The following is a 19110-nucleotide window of genomic DNA, read 5'->3' as shown; positions in this document are numbered from 1 at the left end:
TGTGTGTTGGGGATGGGGGTGGAGTGTTGGATGGGGGTTAAGAATGCTGATGGAATTTGGGATAAAATAGTTTTTCAATAGGCTACACTTTTTGCCTCTCTCCAAATTAAATGCATCGATTATCGCTCTCCGACTGGGAGTTTTTGTAACGTTAGTGTTGGAGACGCAGAGCATCGGCAAACTGTCGGTCGGTCGGTGCGTAAAGTTTGCCTTGTGCAACTTCATTCGTGTTCCTGGACACAAACCCACGAGGATCATTAAAGTGTAGTTTCACCAACTGGCAGGTCAGCATCACTTATTCAATTTTCCAAATGTGCATCGAAATGTGTCCAATAGGCTACCCATGCCTTCCGACATTCTTCACCCTTTCGATGATGGAGCGCAAAAGTTTAACTTGGCCCACAGCTGCAGAACCCGCGTTAAAATAGAAAATTACATTTGGGATTCTCAAAGAATTCTATGGCCCACTCAATCTGTGACAAGGTAGGCTAGTTTAAGAAAGCATCATTCAAAGCAGTCAATACAATAGGCTACGTGATGTCCACTGAATTATTTAATTGTGCTTTTGACATTAAACGGGATATCCTAAACGTACGCATTTACACGGTCAGTTAGGCTATTCTCTGCCAAGCAAGGTCTCGGAGGCAGACGCTTAAGTAGGCTATTGCTTTTTTTTTTTTTTTAGTTATTACAGTTCTCTCCTCCTCGTAAGCCTCGAGGATAACTTTGCTACCCCGCCTTAGAAAAATACGGTGCTCTTCGTTTCGCCGGTTTTACTCATGGTTTCGACTCTCAATAGATGATGCCTTTATAAGTTCGCCGTGAACGCGCACAACTCTAGGTTATCTAACACAGGGTTAATTGAACTAACTGGTAACCGGTGTTTTGGATCCGACAGCTCAGGTTTAGTCGCCACAGGTTCAGACAACCCAGAGGTTAAGTTTTATCTCAGTGTTTGTTAAACCTCCTTTCTGGAATACCCCTCTGTTCAGCTGATTTTACTCCAGATCACAACAACTACTATTCAACAACTATTCAAATTTGCTTAACAAAAAATAAATGCACTGGCAGAATGCGAAACTTCTTGAGGTATGTGACTTGACAAGTCTAATCCACACACTGTAACAGACTTATCCAGGACATTTTGATGGTGATTTGAACATCATAGTCAATGAAAACATTGGGTAAAACCAGGCCTAAACTATGTGACCATGGAGGACCAGTATAAGTGCCTCCCTCATCTGCTGAAATGACCAGGGCCTCACGTAGGAGCAGTCAGCTCCTGTTTGCCTAATGACTAATAACTAATATGTTATTATAGTGCAACACAAAATTGTGCTATGCAGCATAGAAACATATAAGTCAGGGATATTTTATTGAATAAATCATATTTATTCAATCATTCAATCTATTTTAGGCAACAATAGCAATATATTAAAGGAATTTCATTTAAATGTACTTGGGCGATTAAATACAACACAGCACACATTGATTGAACTGGCCAATATAAAATAAAAAAAAAACAGCATCTTGAGTAATCAGCATGTATAGAATGCCTTAATGTGACATGCTACAATGCATGTGCAAACCATACATTTAGAAACAGCAAGCTAAGTCAGTCCCGTCCTCATCCTGTTTCATGTTTGATTGCTGTGTTACAGTTGAGCATTATGACTGTTCAGTGCTGGGAAAAGTATGTACCGGTAGCTTAATACAGGAAAACCTGAGTCCCTCTGTCATAGACAGCGCTGGTTTAAATGCTTTCAATGCCTTCTTATGTTCTGGTCCATTCCACTCCTGGCTTCCTTGCAGGGTCCCCTTCGCTGAGGTTTATTTCACAGCCAAACTGTCTACTTCTTTTTCTTCCCTTTCAAAAGGCAAAAACCCCCCATGTTTATTAGCAACATTGTAATGCAAGGAAATGTTGCTTTCTTTCATATTACAATAGTAACACCTCTTAATGACTATGACACAATCTCCTGTACATGGATTAACTGTGCATGGATGTGCAAAAACATACCTCAAAACCGAGTCAAATGTTCCATGGTGTTGCTTTAAATGGATCTTACAGCACATGAAAAAAGAGCTTATTTGCAAGGTCAAAAAACAGACCCACCTTTTCCACCACCTCCCCCCGCCGTCCTCCACATGAGCTGGTGCATCTTCTCGCCCAGCAGGTAGAGGGGGGCCATGGTCAGCGAGGCCACCCCCAGAAACACCACCAGCCCCACGGGACTCAGGTGGGACATGATGGGGTACACCCAGATCCCCGACACATGGTGCACCCAAAGGACCCTGAGCATGACAAAGCAGCACACACATCTTATGAATATACAGTCCTATTATATTTGTGCATAAAATATATTCTATCAAATATATTAACATAAAAATATGTTAATTGTAATAATGGAATAATGACTCGGGTAATCAAAACATTGATGTCTTTAGAAAAGAAAACATAAATCTGTCATGGCTATCCTGGAAGATGAGCCATGATGAGATGAATCTTAAAGTGACTGGGTTCCCATTCTAAGTCTAAGTCTAAGCCAAAAAAATGAATTTCCATGACTTACTATACTATTTACTAATGTATAGCGTTCAAGAATATTTTACTTTTTAGAGTGGGAGATGAATAAATGGCCATTGAATAAACAAAGTTGGGATACTCAAGGAAGCAGTAAAGCAAATAACCAGATATACACCAGTTCTGCGTAGAAATATTTGTATTAATGTATTCTGGCAAATACATTTTAAACTTCTACAACAAAATTCCCTGATATTCCATGACTTTGACCCAAACATGATAAAATTCCCTGACTTTCCATGTCTGGAATAGACTTTCCAAAATTCCATGATATTCCAGAAATTCCATGAACCGTGGGAACCCTGTAGAAGTTAGCTCAGTGTTGGGACAGGAGAGGCATAGTAGCAGGAATTTACCATGCCAGGTAAAGAGCCGCAAACAAAGCCAGGCTCAGGATGGCTTTGGCTCGGCTGGGGTACTTGTGAAGCTGGAGATACATCTGCACCAGGAGCAGAGGCATAATGATGGTGTGCTAGAGAAGGCCGGAGAGAGAGAACAAGAGAGAGGGAGAGAGATGGTGGTTTGGTTCAACTCAGTCTGACATAAAGTGTAATTATTATTGGCTAATCTGTGAATGCCTATGCATTTTCTAACTGAAAGTGAAGTTGAATTGTGCTAAGTCAAAGATGCAACGGAGATTATTTTTAAGTTGTATATAAAGCGTTGATTCTTTGGTACACTATTGCAATGGGTAAGGAATGCTTTGGATTCAAAATGATTCAATGTTAACCTTTGTTCCAAAACCACAATCGTTAATGAAGCAATATAAGGCCAAGGGCGTTGTTGCAAAACGCACCAACAGCCTAGGCTACTCACCAAGGCATGGTTGATCCATATTGGAATAATATCATCAAGAAACTTTGGATATACCAGTTCCCGGTTGTAGGCGTAGATTGACCAAAATGATGCGAAGACAAACTGTAAAACACAAAACTCAGTCAATAAAATTAGACAGCAAATTCACTAAAAAGTATGCAGTAAGCAAACTTGTGTATTACGAAGCCATTTCAATATAAGGTTAATTGCATCTCAGCAGGGTCATTCTATGAAACGGGTGCCTTTTCCACTAAAAAATTATAACCATGGGCGGATTATGAACTTTCGGGCCCCTGGGCCCAGATGTAAGGGCCCCCCACTAATTGTCGCATATGTGGGAGGGGGGGGTTTGGGGGTCCTCCCCCAGAAATGTTTTAATTTGTTTGATGTATTTTCCTGTATTCTGGTGCATTTTGGGGATGGCCAATACTAAATTCAATCAGATTCATAGCCTACATCCTGATTTGTTGATATTGAGGCAATGATTCCATGCAAAAGCTTGGGCTTCAGGGCCCCCTGACCCCATGGGCCCTGGTAGGCCCGTGCGGTAATCCATCCCTGATCATAACATAACATCAAAAGTAAACTTCTTTTAATTTTATCCACAGCATTAAAAACATGATCACCCTCCTCAGACATACATTTTTTTTTTTTTACATTGAAATATAATAAATGTGAAAGGGTGGTAAATTTCATGATAAAATGGCTCTAGTTATTCAATAACGGTCAAGTTATTGACTTAACATACATGTATTCAATTAGAAATGTAATTTGCTTAGCAATGATAGTGTTGAAACTGTAATGATAGACAGTTATTCCTGTCTAATTTGCGTGACAGGGTGGTAGGATTAAGCTTGACGGACCCCTTCAAAAAATGATGAACAATATTATTGAAAACAACAACAACAAATAAATAATGTAAAACAATGTCAGAATGTTTCTGCTTAGTTTATTGGGTGCTCTACAGGCAGACATTAAATTGTCTTTGTTTCATTTCAAGTAACAGTAAGCTATGCTATTTACAGACAAAACAAGTTAATGTGACGGGGTAAGTCAAACCAGGGGAGGCAAGAAAATCATTAAATATTTACCAAAAAAACGTGAAATTATTCTTAATAAATATGTGTAATGTCATCAGGAAAGATTATTTAAGTCTGAAAATAACAGAAGTCTGATAAGAATATAACATTTACGTGGTGATATTTTAGATGTAGGCTAAATGTCATGTTTAACCCAGACACACGGAAATGGCCATGCACATATGCAAATGGTTTAAAAAAATAGTAAAACTGTTAATAGTATGTTCTTGTTCATTATGTTAACAAGAACCCTTGAATTATTAGCTTTAGGCTTTAGAAACACACTTTGGCTCTAGTTTGTCCCTTCTGCATCTCATCAAATGTTCTGGACGCACCCGTTTCATAGAATGACCCAACAACATTCTAATGAACTAGAACAAAATTGGGAAATAATGCTTACCATACCAACTGGGAATGCCAAGACTGTAAAGATATAATCTCTCGTTCCTAATAGCAGAGACGGAAGTCCGCTACGAGCAGCTTTATTTGATACTGCCATGTGTACAATATCGGTCACAACACATAATCCAAAAAAGACCGTCTGCATTACCTGTAAATTCAGAGACATTTTGTGTTAATGCCAAATCTGTGCTGAACGCGATCAAAATGAAAACACAATGTTGGTAACAGAAGAGTCGATGAAGTTCATTCATTCCAGCGACTGGGTTATTGGTAGCAGCTAATGTAACTAGCCATGGGCTAGCTGTTTACTAACCAGGTTTATAAAAGTAAGATATTTCCATCGTCCTCCGTATGTTTGCGCTCCTGGATTTCGATCTGTTATTTCTGATGAGCAATAAGCCCGTAGTGTGAAAACATACCACCCAAATATCGCTAAATGAACACACAAACACGACCTCCAACCCAGACCCGTTGCAGCCATTTTTAGCCGACGTTACTTCCGTAAAAGCTCAGATGTTTGAAGATTCCATAATGAGGTTGCCAGATTGTTCAGAAATCCACCGACTCAACCCCTTCAAATAAAGGTCTCATTCATTGGGAAATTCTACAATAACTCCTCTTCTGTAGTAATGCCATGAGCTCAATCATGGCCCCTGGAGATTCTACAGGCACACTGGAAACATTTCAGATAAGAGTTTTAAATTATATGTGCATTTTATGTTCAGTTTGCCCTTTGCTTTCTCAACAGTAAAATGTATCTTGTTTTCTAGTGTTTTTGATGAAGATAAAATAACAGAATAACAACTCAAAAGAAAGGCAAATAGGCTACCAGTAACGCTAGAAAGGCACCACATCCATTCAGAATATTAAAAGCTCCCCAATAAGCTCCCTTTATTTCAGTAATAAATAGTGAAAGAACTGATTGTATTATGGCAAGTATTATGGCTATAGACTGGGTAAACCCAGCCTGATCTGCCGGCCTGGTGATAGCGAGACTAAGTAGCCTATGTGATCATATGTGGTTGAAGAGAGCATGAAGAGCTAACAGCAGGTATACACTGCACATTTACAGTGACATACAGTTTAGTGGTCCGAAAGCCTCTTCACAAGAAAGCATGCACCTATAGATGCATGCTTTCTTGTGAAGAAAGACTAGAATTTTCTGACTGGTACGATGCCAAGAAGGTGAAGAGACATCCACAACAGTAAGTTTCTTAATGCTGCCTCCCTACTCAAGCAGGAGTGTCCTCAGAAAGCATTGCAAACTGTCTGTACTCTGGCCTTGGCCTGTGGAGTGTAACAAATATGTGGTTAGGGGAGAACCGGGACGAATGAAACACTTCTTAATTAAACGTAATTTACAAAGACATCGTAAAACACTGAAAGTTAATATTTTGTCACTAGCAACCTACATCTATCCTCTGTCAAATACAGTTCCATTTACAGCTCTGAACAAAACCGTTCAAGAGTTATTATGACCGCCGCGCAGCGAAGCGGCGGTCATAAAGGTTTAGTCAGATTTTTTTTTTTTTATTATTATTATTTTTTTTTTTTTTTCTTTTTCGCATGCCCAAATTTCCGTCAATGATTCCCGGGACACTGAAAGACCGGGGTACACGAAACTTGGTGGACATGTAACCCCACATGGATAGCATGGAACCATCGTTTTTCGTTTTGATCTGTAGCCCCCCCGCTGAATTGGACCCCCCGAAAGGAGGGTAGGGCAGACACAGTTTTCTGTGAATATCTCGAAAACCGTAGGGTTTAGGAGGACCATTTTTTTTTTGTATGTTGATCTCAAGGGGCCATGTCAACCCATTCCATAACCACTCATTTCATGTATAGCGCCACCTAGTTAAACACAAAAAAGTAAAAATGAGGTGTTGTAATTGAAGGTATCTGTGACCTAACATAGTCAAAACTGCACGAAATTGGAAGTGTAGGATCATTATGACACCCTCTGTATGCACGCCAAGTTTTGTGGAATTCCGTTCATGGGGGGCCACACAATAAATTAATTTATGTTACTATACACCAACTGGCCTGTAGGTGGCCGGAGACAGTTTTCTGTGAATATCTCGAGAACCGTAGGGCCTAGGAGGTCCACCTTTTTTTTGTATGTTGGTCTTAAGGGGGCATGTCAACCCATCCCATTACCACTTATTTCATGTATAGCGCCACCTAGTTAAAAATTAAAAAGCAAAAAATTAGGTGTTTTCATCTCAATATCTCTGGCTGACAAGGTCAAAACTGCACGAAATTAAAAGTGTAGGATCATTATGACACCCTCTGAATGCATGCCAAGTTTTGTGTACTTTCGTTCATGGGGGGCCTTACAATAAAATAATTTATATGTACATTTAGTGACGTACACCAACAAGGATTCCCGGGACACTGAAAGACCGGGGTACACAAAACTTGGTGGGCATGTACCCCCACATGGATAGCATGGAACCGTCATTTTTCGTTTTCATCTGCAGCCCCCCCGCTGGACTGGACCCCCCGAAAGGAGGGTAGGGCAGACACAGTTCTCTGTGAATCTTTTATGGTATGTTGGTCTCAAGGGCCCACATCAACCTGGCTCATAATCACTCATTTGTGATTTGCCCCCCCCCCCGCCGCCCCGGTCAAAAATGAAAATGCAATATCATTCTGCTTTAATCGCCCCTATCTTCAGTTAAGATGTTCAGAACTGCACCAAATTTTATGTGTATGATTGACCTGGCATTCTCTGGGGGTCTGGCAAGTTTCGTAGAATTTCATCCATGGGGGGGGGGCTAAAAAAATTAGGTTATGTGTACATTTAGTGACTGTACACTCATTGGCCTGTAAATGACGGTGCACACATATAAACATGCACACACACAGGCACCCACATACTATCGGTATTAGAACGGCCGATACATAATTACAAATTCAATAGGATCAAAAGAAAGCCAAAATATTCATCATCATCATCATGGCTGCATTTTCAGTATTGGCGATAAGTAGTCGTTTGTCCACTAGATGGCGCATCGTTGCAGTGAGACGTAATTTTTTTGGAAGTTAAAAGTGGGTTGAAAAAATAATGGACACTTCCTACAAGGACTGTAATTTACCGCAGCGAACATCTAATAAGGACAGGACGATGTTCACATGAAGTTTAAGTGAGGATGAAGTGAGGATGTTTATCGGACATGCTTGGTTTTTACTGCAGGTACGTTAATCTTGTAATATCAATAAGGACCTAGGTAATGTTACCGTTAGCGTTGGTTGAGTGATGGAGGCCCATTTGATTGATTGCATTTGTAGAAAACTATAAATGTGGTTATACCAAGCAAATTGATAGCAGCACTGTTTGTATCTTTCGACTGTCATTTATTGCACGTGCTACAAAATCATTCTGTGCAATGGAAGATTTACCAACGTTACACCGATCTGATACAGTTTTGCCTATACATGCATGAGACTGAGACGCCTGTTTATTTTGTTTTAAGTGCGTGCAGGGTGTGAGAGGGGAATCGATGTGCTTTGATTCCAGCTTGGTAGTTGTAGTCTGTGAAATTAAAAAGCACGTGTGTGTGAAGTATCCAAACAATGACACCTTCATTTCATTATGGCTGCTTTAGCAACACACCTTAAGCTACTGTGTAGTGGGTCCCATTTAGAAGTGGCTACTTCATTCGCGCTTTCCTTGACTCATGGAACTGCGTGAATGTTATTACAACTTTTCGCCACGATATGGCAGTTTAAGTCCGCTTGATACTGTAAGTCGTAAGCCATTGGTTTCCAAAGGAGATTTTATTTGTGTCGCCAGCATAGCCTATTGACAATTTATGTTGTAAATAGGCCTACCTTATAATCCTACCTGTAGCTTAGGGAAGCTAACAGCTTTCTATTAGGATCTAGTTTGTTAGTTACAGTTTTGTCATAACTCCCTAATGCATTTTTGCATTTAGAATAGCCAGAGCGTGTATATCTCAATCTGAAAATTAAACAATATCGGGTGCCTATGGACTAGGCTGGGTGAACCCAGCCTGATCTGCCCGCTATTTATTTTTTGATTTCTTAAAAGATTGAGCTTGGTCTGATGAAAGCCAGACTAGCCATGGACCTCAGTTACACAATGCAAGGGAACCTGAATCAGCCTATATTTGCACGAACAATAACGGACAAAAGCTCTTCAACTTTGGCCCGTTAAAATGTGTATGAACAGTCTAGCGACGCATTTCATCAAGGCCCATTTGGACATGTCAGTTATTTGCACAACTGGTTAGATGTAAAACAGCATTTCGTTTCAGACTACTGTTACTTAATTTGTGCATTAACAATAACGTTTCAGACTACTGTTACTTAATTTGTGCATTGACAATAAAGTATTACATGAACTAAAGATGACTAAAATCTTATGTAGAAGAAGAAATATTCACAAAAAATCCATCCATCCAAAAATGACCTTTGTTTTTGATAGCTGTTGAAAACGGCATGGAACTGACAGAGATGTTTTTGTTTATAAATACATAAAAAATAAATAAATAAATAAATAACATTATGCTGATACCTTTTGCTTTTCCCAAATACAATGTAGCCTACAGGTGTAAGTGACCTTTCATCAATCCAGTTGCAATGGATGAACTGTGATGACCTGCCCTACTTGTGATTGTTTAGAGATTTTAAAGGTTTTATAACAATGCTACATCTTCTTTGGCTATTCTACAATCTATTCACCTTTTCAGCACAAGTAGGCTACTTTCTGTGCAGCCGCACACACACACTCAGGCATGCCAAACAAGCATACACAAAAGTTTCAAGAGTGGGGGATGGAGTAAAAGATGGAGACAAATTGAAGTGTGATTTATTTTCGCGGAATGGATGTACAGGACTGAGCGGCGGTCATATTTTGTACCGCTATGCGGTACATCTAGTTTAAGTAGAAGTTGAAAATGCGTTTTGTTTCATTCATCCCTCCTGGCTGAGACGAATGAAACAGCATGGGGGACGAATGAAACATACAGCTTAAATTATGTAAACTTCCCACAATTTCAATATTTGACAACATATCATGAATGGTACTTAAAGTATGTATTAGCCTATTTTAGATAGATTGCTGCTGGGCTATATGTCTTGGTTCATGTCTGTTAACAACTCATTGCCGTCATGGTGAAGCGCATATCTCGCGGTTATGGAAATGGCATGCACTATGCCATTAATATAGCTAGAATAATGCATGTTTCGAATTATATAATGTTTCTATAGTACAAAATGTTATTTCACTCTGTTGTACGTGGTTAAAGCCACCACACATCCAAATAAGTGCCCTTCATGACCCACAGGGTCAGTCTCGGTTAACATGGCAAAACTCGACCCATATGGCACCAAATATATTTGCATCTTTCTAAAACTGCTTTTCCATGTCTCACCTGCATAAAATATAGTATAAACACAGATATGTGTGCATTGACTTAGAATAAATGGGGTTTACTGCCTGGTCGGGACAAATGAAACAGGTGTTTCAATCGTCCCGCCATAGCATTATAGGCTGTTTTGCATTTATTAAAAACAAACATGCAATGTGAACGTCTGAGATTGGGGAGAGCACTAAATGGTCTACTGAATAAGCATGAAGTCAAACCTTTAAATGAAAAACACTCTTTAATAATAATAATTAAAAAAAAATAAACCGCTAAAGTAGGCCTAAACTCGTCAAAAATCGTTTATCGCCTGTAACTCTGTGATACCAGGACGTAACAGGAAGGCATTTGGCTGAGCAACGGAGGTTAATATGCTCTATGTGTTTGTCCAAATGATGACTGTCTATCATCGTTGCACTCGGAGAAAACCGGAATGTTTCATTCGTCCCCCGTTTCAATTGTCCCGGTTGTACAAATCTGGGAGAGTGAACTTGGAGTAAAGCGGTAAATCCCGACAGAGACCCCTGGCTCCATTCTCCTTGTAAAACTCCTCCTTTTAGGAGGTTCACCACTTACTACCAGTTAACTTATGCAGGGGCGCGTTTCCCAAAAACATAGTTGCTAACTAACTTTGTTCGCTGCAATGCAATTTCCCCATTGCCAACCAACTAAGTTGCTAACAGGTTAGCACCTATGGTTTTGGGAAACGCACCCCTGGATAAGTTAACTGGTAGTAAGTGGTGAGTGGTGAGCCTACTAAAAGGAGAAGTCTACTTGGAAAATCCCCAGTAGGCTAGTGACAATGGCCCCACATTTTTGAGATATACCGGAGGTAGAACTAACGCAACAATGTTTTCCCTTATCTCTAAGGTCTCCCATATATGAAATGGATTCTTAGCTAAAAATATTTTACTGCTAAGATTGTTAAATTAACAGATATTGTTATACACCCCAAAACCAAAAAAGGACTAAAATATAGCCTGTATGGGAGTTAAGGCATATAAACTAGTGCAGATCAATCACACACGCTCTGCGAGCTTTGAAACTTGGCATGTTTATAGTCAGGAAGTTGCTTTACCTACTAGAAAAGACTGGATGTGAATATCTTGATGTATGGAATGAATAGAGACATGTAAACATACACCTAAAATAAGCGGACATGCAAAAAATGAATATCTATGCAGAATGTTTTCATTTACTTTGTAGCTGCTTTACCAGGGATTATCATAGAAACACATATGATAGCTTATGGGAAAGGTGGGGTTGTACTGAATCCAACAATACCAAATATGTAAATATAGTATGACAAGTTAGGGTGTTCTGTCACTCAATGTGAGGTGTCCAAAATGAAAGAAAACAGAACACTAGCAAAATACAGTCTCAAGTCCAAATCACATTATCAGTGGTGAGAAGAATGATGATAAATTCATTGTTACTGCAAGGCAAGTGCTGATATATTTACATTTAATAATGATACATTTCATATGAAACACATCCAACTGAATCAGGTTAACACTGGAATGGAACACCATTAAAATATTTACATTCACTTGAATTTTGTTTTGGTCAAGTCATTACTGAATAATGGAAAACTAGATGTACCGCATAGCGGTACAAAATATGACCGCCGCTCAGTCCTGTACATCCGTTCCGCGAAAATAAATCACACTTCAATTTGTCTCCATATTTTACTCCATCCCCCACTCTTGAAACTTTTGTGTATGCTTGTTTGGCATGCCTGAGTGTGTGTGTGCGGCTGCACAGAAAGTAGCCTACTGGTGCTGAAAAGGTGAATAGATTGTAGAATAGCCAAAGAAGATGTAGCATTGTTATAAAACCTTTAAAATCTCTAAACAATCACAAGTAGGGCAGTTCATCACAGTTCATCCATTGCAACTGGATTGATGAAAGGTCACTTACACCTGTAGGCTAAATTGTATTTGGGAAAAGCAAAAGGTATCAGCATAATGTTATTTATTTATTTGTTTATTTATAAACAAAAACATCTCTGTCAGTTCCATGCCGTTTTCAACAGCTATCAAAAACAAAGGTCATTTTTGGATGGATGGATTTTTTGTGAATGTTTCTTCTTCTACATAAGATTTTAGTCATCTTTAGTTCATGTAATACTTTATTGTCAATGCACAAATTAAGTAACAGTAGTCTGAAATGTTATTGTTAATGCACAAATTAATTAACAGTAGCCTAGTCTGAAACGAAATGCTGTTTTACATCTAACCAGTGGTGCAAATAACTGACATGTCCAAATGGGCCTTGATGAAATGCGTCGCTAGACTGTTCATACACATTTTAACGGGCCAAAGTTGAAGAGCTTTTGTCCGTTATTGTTCGTGCAAATATAGGCTGATTCATGTTCCCTTGCATTGTTTAACTGAGGTCCATGGCTAGTCTGGCTTTCATCAGACCAAGCTCAATCTTTTAAGAAATCAAAAAATAAATAGCGGGCAGATCACGCTGGGTTCACCCAGCCTAGTCCATAGGCACCCGATATTGTTTAATTTTCCGATTGAGATATACACGCTCTGGCTATTCTAAATGCAAAAATGCATCAGGGAGTTATGACAAAACGGTAACTAACAAACTAGATCCTAATAGAAAGCTGTTAGCTTCCATAAGCTACAGGTAGGATTATAAGGTAGGCCTATTTACAACATAAATTGTCAATAGGCTATGCTGGCGACACAAATAAAATCTCCTTTGGAAACCAATGGCTTACGCCTTACAGTATCAAGCGGACTTAAACTGTCATATTGTGGCGAAAAGTTGTAATAACATTCACGCAGCTCCATGAGTCAAGGAAAGCGCGAATGAAGTAGCCACTTCTAAATGGGACCCACTACACAGTAGCTTAAGGTGTTTTGCTAAAGCAGCCATAATGAAATGAAGGTGTCATTGTTTGGATACTTCACACACACGTGCTTTTTAATTTCACAGACTACAACTACCAAGCTGTAATCAAAGCACATCGATTCCCCTCTCACACCCTGCACGAACTTAAAACAAAATAAACAGGCGTCTCAGTCTCACGCATGTATAGGCAAAACTGTATCAGACGGTGTAACGTTGGAAAAATCTTCCATTGCACAGAATGATTTTGTAGCACGTGCAATAAATGACAGTCGAAAGATACAAACAGTGCTGCTATACATTTGCTTGGTATAACCGCATTTATAGTTTTCTACAAATGCAATCAATCAAATGCCTCCATCACTCAACCAACGCTAACGGTAACATTACCTAGGTCCTTATTGATATTACAAGATTAACGTACCTGCAGTAAAAACCAAGCATGTCCGATAAACATCCTCAGATTTATTTCGGCTTCAAGAAGAAATGGGAATTACACTTCATGTGAACATCGTCCTATCCTTATTAGATGTTCGCTGCGGTAAATTACAGTCCTTGTAGGAAGTGTCCATTGTTTTTTCCAACCCACTTTTAACTTCCAACAAAATTACGTCTCACTGCAACGATGCGCCATCTAGTGGACAAACGACTACTTCTCGCCAATACTGAAAATGCAGCCATGATGATGATGATGAATATTTATTTTGGCTTTCTTTTAATCCTACTGATTTTCATTTTTTACCGGGGGGCAGATCACAAATGAGTGATTATGAGCCAGGTTGATGTGGGCCCTTGAGACCAACATACCATAAAAGATTCACAGAGAACTGTGTCTGCCCTACCCTCCTTTCGGGGGTCCAGTCCAGCGGGGGGGGGGGGGGGCTACAGATCAAAACGAAGAATGACGGTTCCATGCTATCCATGTGGGGGTACATGCCCACCAAGTTTTGTGTACCCCGGTCTTTCAGTGTCCTGGGAATCCTTGTTGGTGTACATCACTAAATGTACACATAAATTATTTTATTGTAAGGCCCCCCATGAACGAAAGTACACAAAACTTGGCATGCATTCGGAGGGTGTCATAATGATCCTACACTTTTAATTTCGTGCAGTTTTGACCTTGTCAGCCAGAGATATTGTGATGAAAACACCTAATTGTTTGCTTTTTAATTTTTAACTAGGTGGCGCTATACATGAAATAAGTGGTAATGGGATGGGTTGACATGCCCCCTTAAGACCAACATACATAAAAAAGGTGGACCTCCTAGGCCCTATGGTTCTCAAGATATTCACAGAAAACTGTCTCCGGCCACCTACAGGCCAGTTGGTGTATAGTAACATAAATTAATTTATTGTGTGGCCCCCCATGAACGGAATTCCACAAAACTTGGCGTGCATACAGAGGGTGTCATAATGATCCTACACTTCCAATTTCGTGCAGTTTTGACTATGTTAGGTCACAGATACCTTCAATTACAACACCTCATTTTTACTTTTTTGTGTTTAACTAGGTGGCGCTATACATGAAATGAGTGGTTATGGAATAGGTTGACATGGCCCCTTGAGATCAACATACAAAAAAAAAAAGGTCCTCCTAAACCCTACGGTTTTCGAGATATTCACAGAAAACTGTGTCTGCCCTACCCTCCTTTCGGGGGGTCCAGTCCAGCGGGGGGGCTACAGATCAAAACGAAAAACGATGGTTCCATGCTATCCATGTGGGGTTACATGCCCACCAAGTTTCGTGTACCCCGGTCTTTCAGTGTCCTGGGAATCATTGACGGAAATTTGGGCATGCGAAAAAGAAAAAAAAAAAAAAAATCTGACTAAACCTATATGACCGCCGCTTCGCTGCGCGGCGGTCATAATAATATTGTTAGCTTTTGTCTGTCCAGACCAGCAGTGGACATAGAGCCTACACTGCTTACTGCACCCCTAAGTAGCTAAACAGTTAGTTGTAGAAACTACTTTCCCTAGCTAAGAAAGTACTTAGCCCTCTGACTAATGTTGCATGTGTAATTCAACTTGATTTGCATTTCAATGAAAATTCTAAAAAAATTCCTTTTCACTAGTCTCTTGAATTACTGAGAATGTCTTACAGACATTGGATCCAAAGCTTGTGGGAAACATTTTGAAAAGGGCAAGAAAAAAGATCCCTATGTCCAAAACCCCACAGTAGAAGGCCTCCAACGCATACTTACCCTTGCTCAGCAGAGAGAGAGATGGTGATGTCCATAAAACTCTGGCTCCATATACAGATGATATTTTCTCCAAAATCAAAGTTTCATATCATGTATCATGTATAGCGAACTACTGCAGTAAGACAAAAATCAGTGAGCAGCAGCAAGTTGCAAATGTTGCAAAAGTGAGAGCACATCTGCACCAAGAAGGCTAATTAGGGCTGATACAACATAATTTCAAATGCGGAGAGATTGTTTCATTTGTGGGAAGGCCAGCTCTAAACCAGAACCTCTGACAGCAATTTCAACTGGAACAGTCGCAAGTACCAGAGACAAGGTCCTTCGGGCAGCTTCTGAAAGGCTTGTAGATGTACATCTTTGAATTCTTTCATGTCCAGATCTTTTTGCATGATAGCAAATACCATAAAATGCCTTGCACACTACATCTCTAAATGAAATATAGCAGAAGCCATAGAAAAGAATGAAAAAAGCAGACCAATGTCTATAATAAAGCCTTTATTAAGCTCACTTAAGACATTGATAAAACAGTATTGTCCAAAGGTATGAAAGTGGGGACTCAACTCCTTGACTGATAGCTATGAGAACATACTAAAGACCATTGCTGAGCAAGAAGGTGTGTCAACACAAGAAATATAGATCAAGGACAGTGGTTTCTACATCCCATCTGTTCTCACTTGAGTTGCTGAACATAGAATTGTTGATGCAGCCATCGACAACTTTTACCAAAATGAAGACACCCTGGATGGGAAGTGTACAACTCATGCTATGACGTCTGTTGTGTTCCGAAAAAGCCAAGTCTCCACAGCAGATAAATGCCTAGCACAGGTTCCCTCAGGTTCAGAGGTCCCTCACCACCTTAAACACGATTGATATGAATAGATGGAGATAAACTTTACAGGTACATTTTGTCCATTCTTTTACGCTTCACATCCAGGGTGTCTTCATTTTGGTTAAAGTTGCTGATGCCTGCATCACAAATTCCATGTTCAGCAACTCCAGTCGGGCCAGTTGGGATGTAGACACCACTCTCTGTCCTTGATATCTGGTCTGCTGCAACAGATGTGAGAAGTGCCTAACTTCTGTATAGGAAACACAGTGTCCCATTGCACTGAGCTCATTGATGACTGTCTTACTACCAAACTCATGATGTATCAAAATGGGAAGTCCCAGTGTGATTGGTGTATGGATGTGACAGCTCAGTTCAATGAGATCATGACAAATTAACACACAGATTCTCCTTTGAAGCTGGGTCATCACCACATGTTTGGTAATTTCTGTGGGCATGTTAATCAACACACCAGTTCACAAAGTCATACAGGATGTTGGGTACATACTTGCTGCATTGGAAACATAATAGACAGTCACTGCTGACATATTACTCACTGTCATGCTCTACCTGATCCATGCTTTTCCTCAATATGTCTGCAGCCCTGTGTAATATTTGGATTTCGGAAAGACTCTGACTTGTCTGTGGAAGCGTAGTCTCAGTCTACTGTTATTTCTGTGAGTTTAGCAGCTTCCCTCAGTGCACAATATGGTCATACTATCTGAGCAGATCAGATCTGACTGTCTTGGACATGGAACAAATGCAAGCCTGTCTTTGTAATGCTGTATCAGCTTTTCCTTTAGTTTCCAGGATCTATATTTCTTGTGTTGAACTATAGACACACCTTCTTGCTCAGCAATGGTCATTAGTACGCTGTCATAGCTATCAGTCAAAGAATTGAGATCTCACTTTTATATCTTTGGACAATACTGTTTTATCAATGTCTTCAGTGAGCTTAATAAAGGCTTTGTTATAGACATTGGTCTGCTTTTTTGATTCTTTTCTATGGCTGCTGTTATATTTCATTTAGAGATGTAGTTTTATGGTATTTGGCATCATATGCAAAGAGATCTGGGCATGAAAGAATTTGAATGTACATCTTCATCAAGCCTTTCAGAAGCTGCCCGAAGGACCTTGTCTCTGGTACTGGGGACAGCCGTGGCCTACTGGTTAGGGGTTCGGGCTTGTAACCGAAGAGTTACCGGTTCGATCCCCGACCCAGAAGGGAAAAAGGCGGGGGAAGTGGTTGAGCACTGCTCTTCCCATGCCCACATCCATGGTGCCCTTGAGCAAGGCACCTAACCCCTCACTGCTCCCCGAGCGCCACTGTAATAAGGCAGCTCACTGCTCCGGGTTAGTGTGTGCTTCACCTAATTGTGTTCACTGTGTGCTCTGTGTGTTCACTAATTCACAGATGGGATAAATGCAGAGACCAAATTCCTTGTATACGCAAGTATACTTGGCCTATAATTTACATTGCCCCTGTACCAGTCGAAATGGCTGTCAGAGGTTCTGATCTAGAGCTGGCCTTCCCACAAATTAAACAATCTCTCAGTATTTGAAACTCTCAGTATTTGATACTCAGCCTTCTTGGTGCAGATGTGCTCTCACTCTCAACATTTGCAACTTGCTGCTGCTCACCGATTTTTGTCTTACTGCAGTAGTTCACTCTACATGATATGCAACTTTAATTTTGGAGAAAATATCATCTGTATATGGAGCCAGAGTTTTATGGACATCACCATCTCTCTCTCTGCTGAGCAAGGGTAAGTATGCGTTGGAGGCCTTCTACTGTGGGGTTTTGGACATAGGGATCTTTTTTCTTGCCCTTTTCAAAATGTTTCTCACAAATGATACAAAGTTTTGGATCTAATGCCTGTAAGACATTCTCCATAATTCAAAAGACTAGTGAAAAGGAAAAATGATATACATTTCAGAATTTTCATCGAAATGCAAATCAAGTTGAATTACACATGAAACATTGGTCAGAGGGCTAAGTACTTTCTTAGGAAAGTAGTTTCTACAACTGTTTAGCTACTTAGGGGTGAAGTAAGCAGTGTAGGCTCTACTGTCCACTGCTGGTCTGGACAGACAAAAGCTAACAATATTATTTTCCATTATTCAGTAATGACTTGACCAAAACAAAATTCAAGTGAATATAAATATTTTAATAAAGGTGTTCCATTCCAATGTTAACCTGATTCAATTGGATCTGTTGTTTAATACTGGGACATATGAAATGTATCATTATTAAATGTAAATATAGAGGAGCACTTACCTTATGTAACTTACCTTGCAGTAACAATGAATGTCAACATTCTCCTCACCACTGATAATGTAATTTGGACTTGGAGACTGTATTTTGCCAGTGTTCCGTTTTCTTTCATTTTGGACACCTCATACATTGAGTGACAGAACACCCTGATTCGTCATACTATATTTACATATTTGGTATTGTTGGATTCAGTACAACCCCACCTTTCCCATAAGCCATCATATGTGTTCTTATGATAATCCCTGGTAAAGCAGCTACAAAGTAAATGAAAACATTCTGCATAGATATTCATTTTTTGCATGTCCGCTTATTTTAGGTGTATGTTTACATGTCTCTATTCATTCCATACATCAAGAAATTCACAGCCAGTCTTTTCTAGTAGGTAAAGCAACTTCCTGACTATAAACATGCCAAGTTTCAAAGCTCTCAGAGCTTGTGTGATTGATCTGCACTAATTTATATGCCTTAACTCCAATACGGACAGGCTATATTTTAGTTCTTTTTTGGTTTTGGGGTGTATAACAATATCTGTTAATTTAACAATCTTAGCAGTAAAATATTTTTAGCTAAGAATCCATTTCATATATGGGAGACCTTAGAGATGAGGAAAAACATTGTTGGGTTTAGTTCTATCTCCGGTAGGGGTATCTGAAAAACTAAAGCCCTTTC

At 39.7% G+C, this 19110-nt stretch overlaps 1 protein-coding gene across 2 annotated transcripts; it reads right to left on the bottom strand.

The window, feature by feature from the left end:
* Positions 1-1369: 1369 nt before the first annotated feature.
* Positions 1370-5402, bottom strand: adtrp1 (androgen dependent TFPI regulating protein 1). Of its 2 annotated transcripts, none has more exons than XM_042099295.1 (6): positions 5195-5402; positions 4880-5029; positions 3401-3502; positions 2941-3056; positions 2117-2295; positions 1370-1862 (listed from the first exon to the last, which is right to left on the bottom strand). In XM_042099295.1, the coding sequence occupies exons 1-6, from the start codon at positions 5360-5362 to the stop codon at positions 1831-1833; spliced, it is 747 nt and encodes a 248-aa protein (XP_041955229.1). In that variant the 5' UTR covers positions 5363-5402; the 3' UTR covers positions 1370-1830. The 2 variants fall into 2 exon arrangements, with proteins under 2 accessions (XP_041955229.1, XP_041955230.1); XM_042099296.1 differs by having other exon boundaries at positions 1370-1867; positions 5195-5400.
* Between the last annotated feature and the right edge of the window lie 13708 nt (positions 5403-19110).

Source organism: Alosa sapidissima, chromosome 7 (assembly GCF_018492685.1).
Source record: "Alosa sapidissima isolate fAloSap1 chromosome 7, fAloSap1.pri, whole genome shotgun sequence".
In the NCBI taxonomy this organism is placed as follows: Eukaryota; Metazoa; Chordata; class Actinopteri; order Clupeiformes; family Clupeidae; genus Alosa; species Alosa sapidissima.
This window is presented reverse-complemented; position numbering and strand designations above follow the sequence as displayed.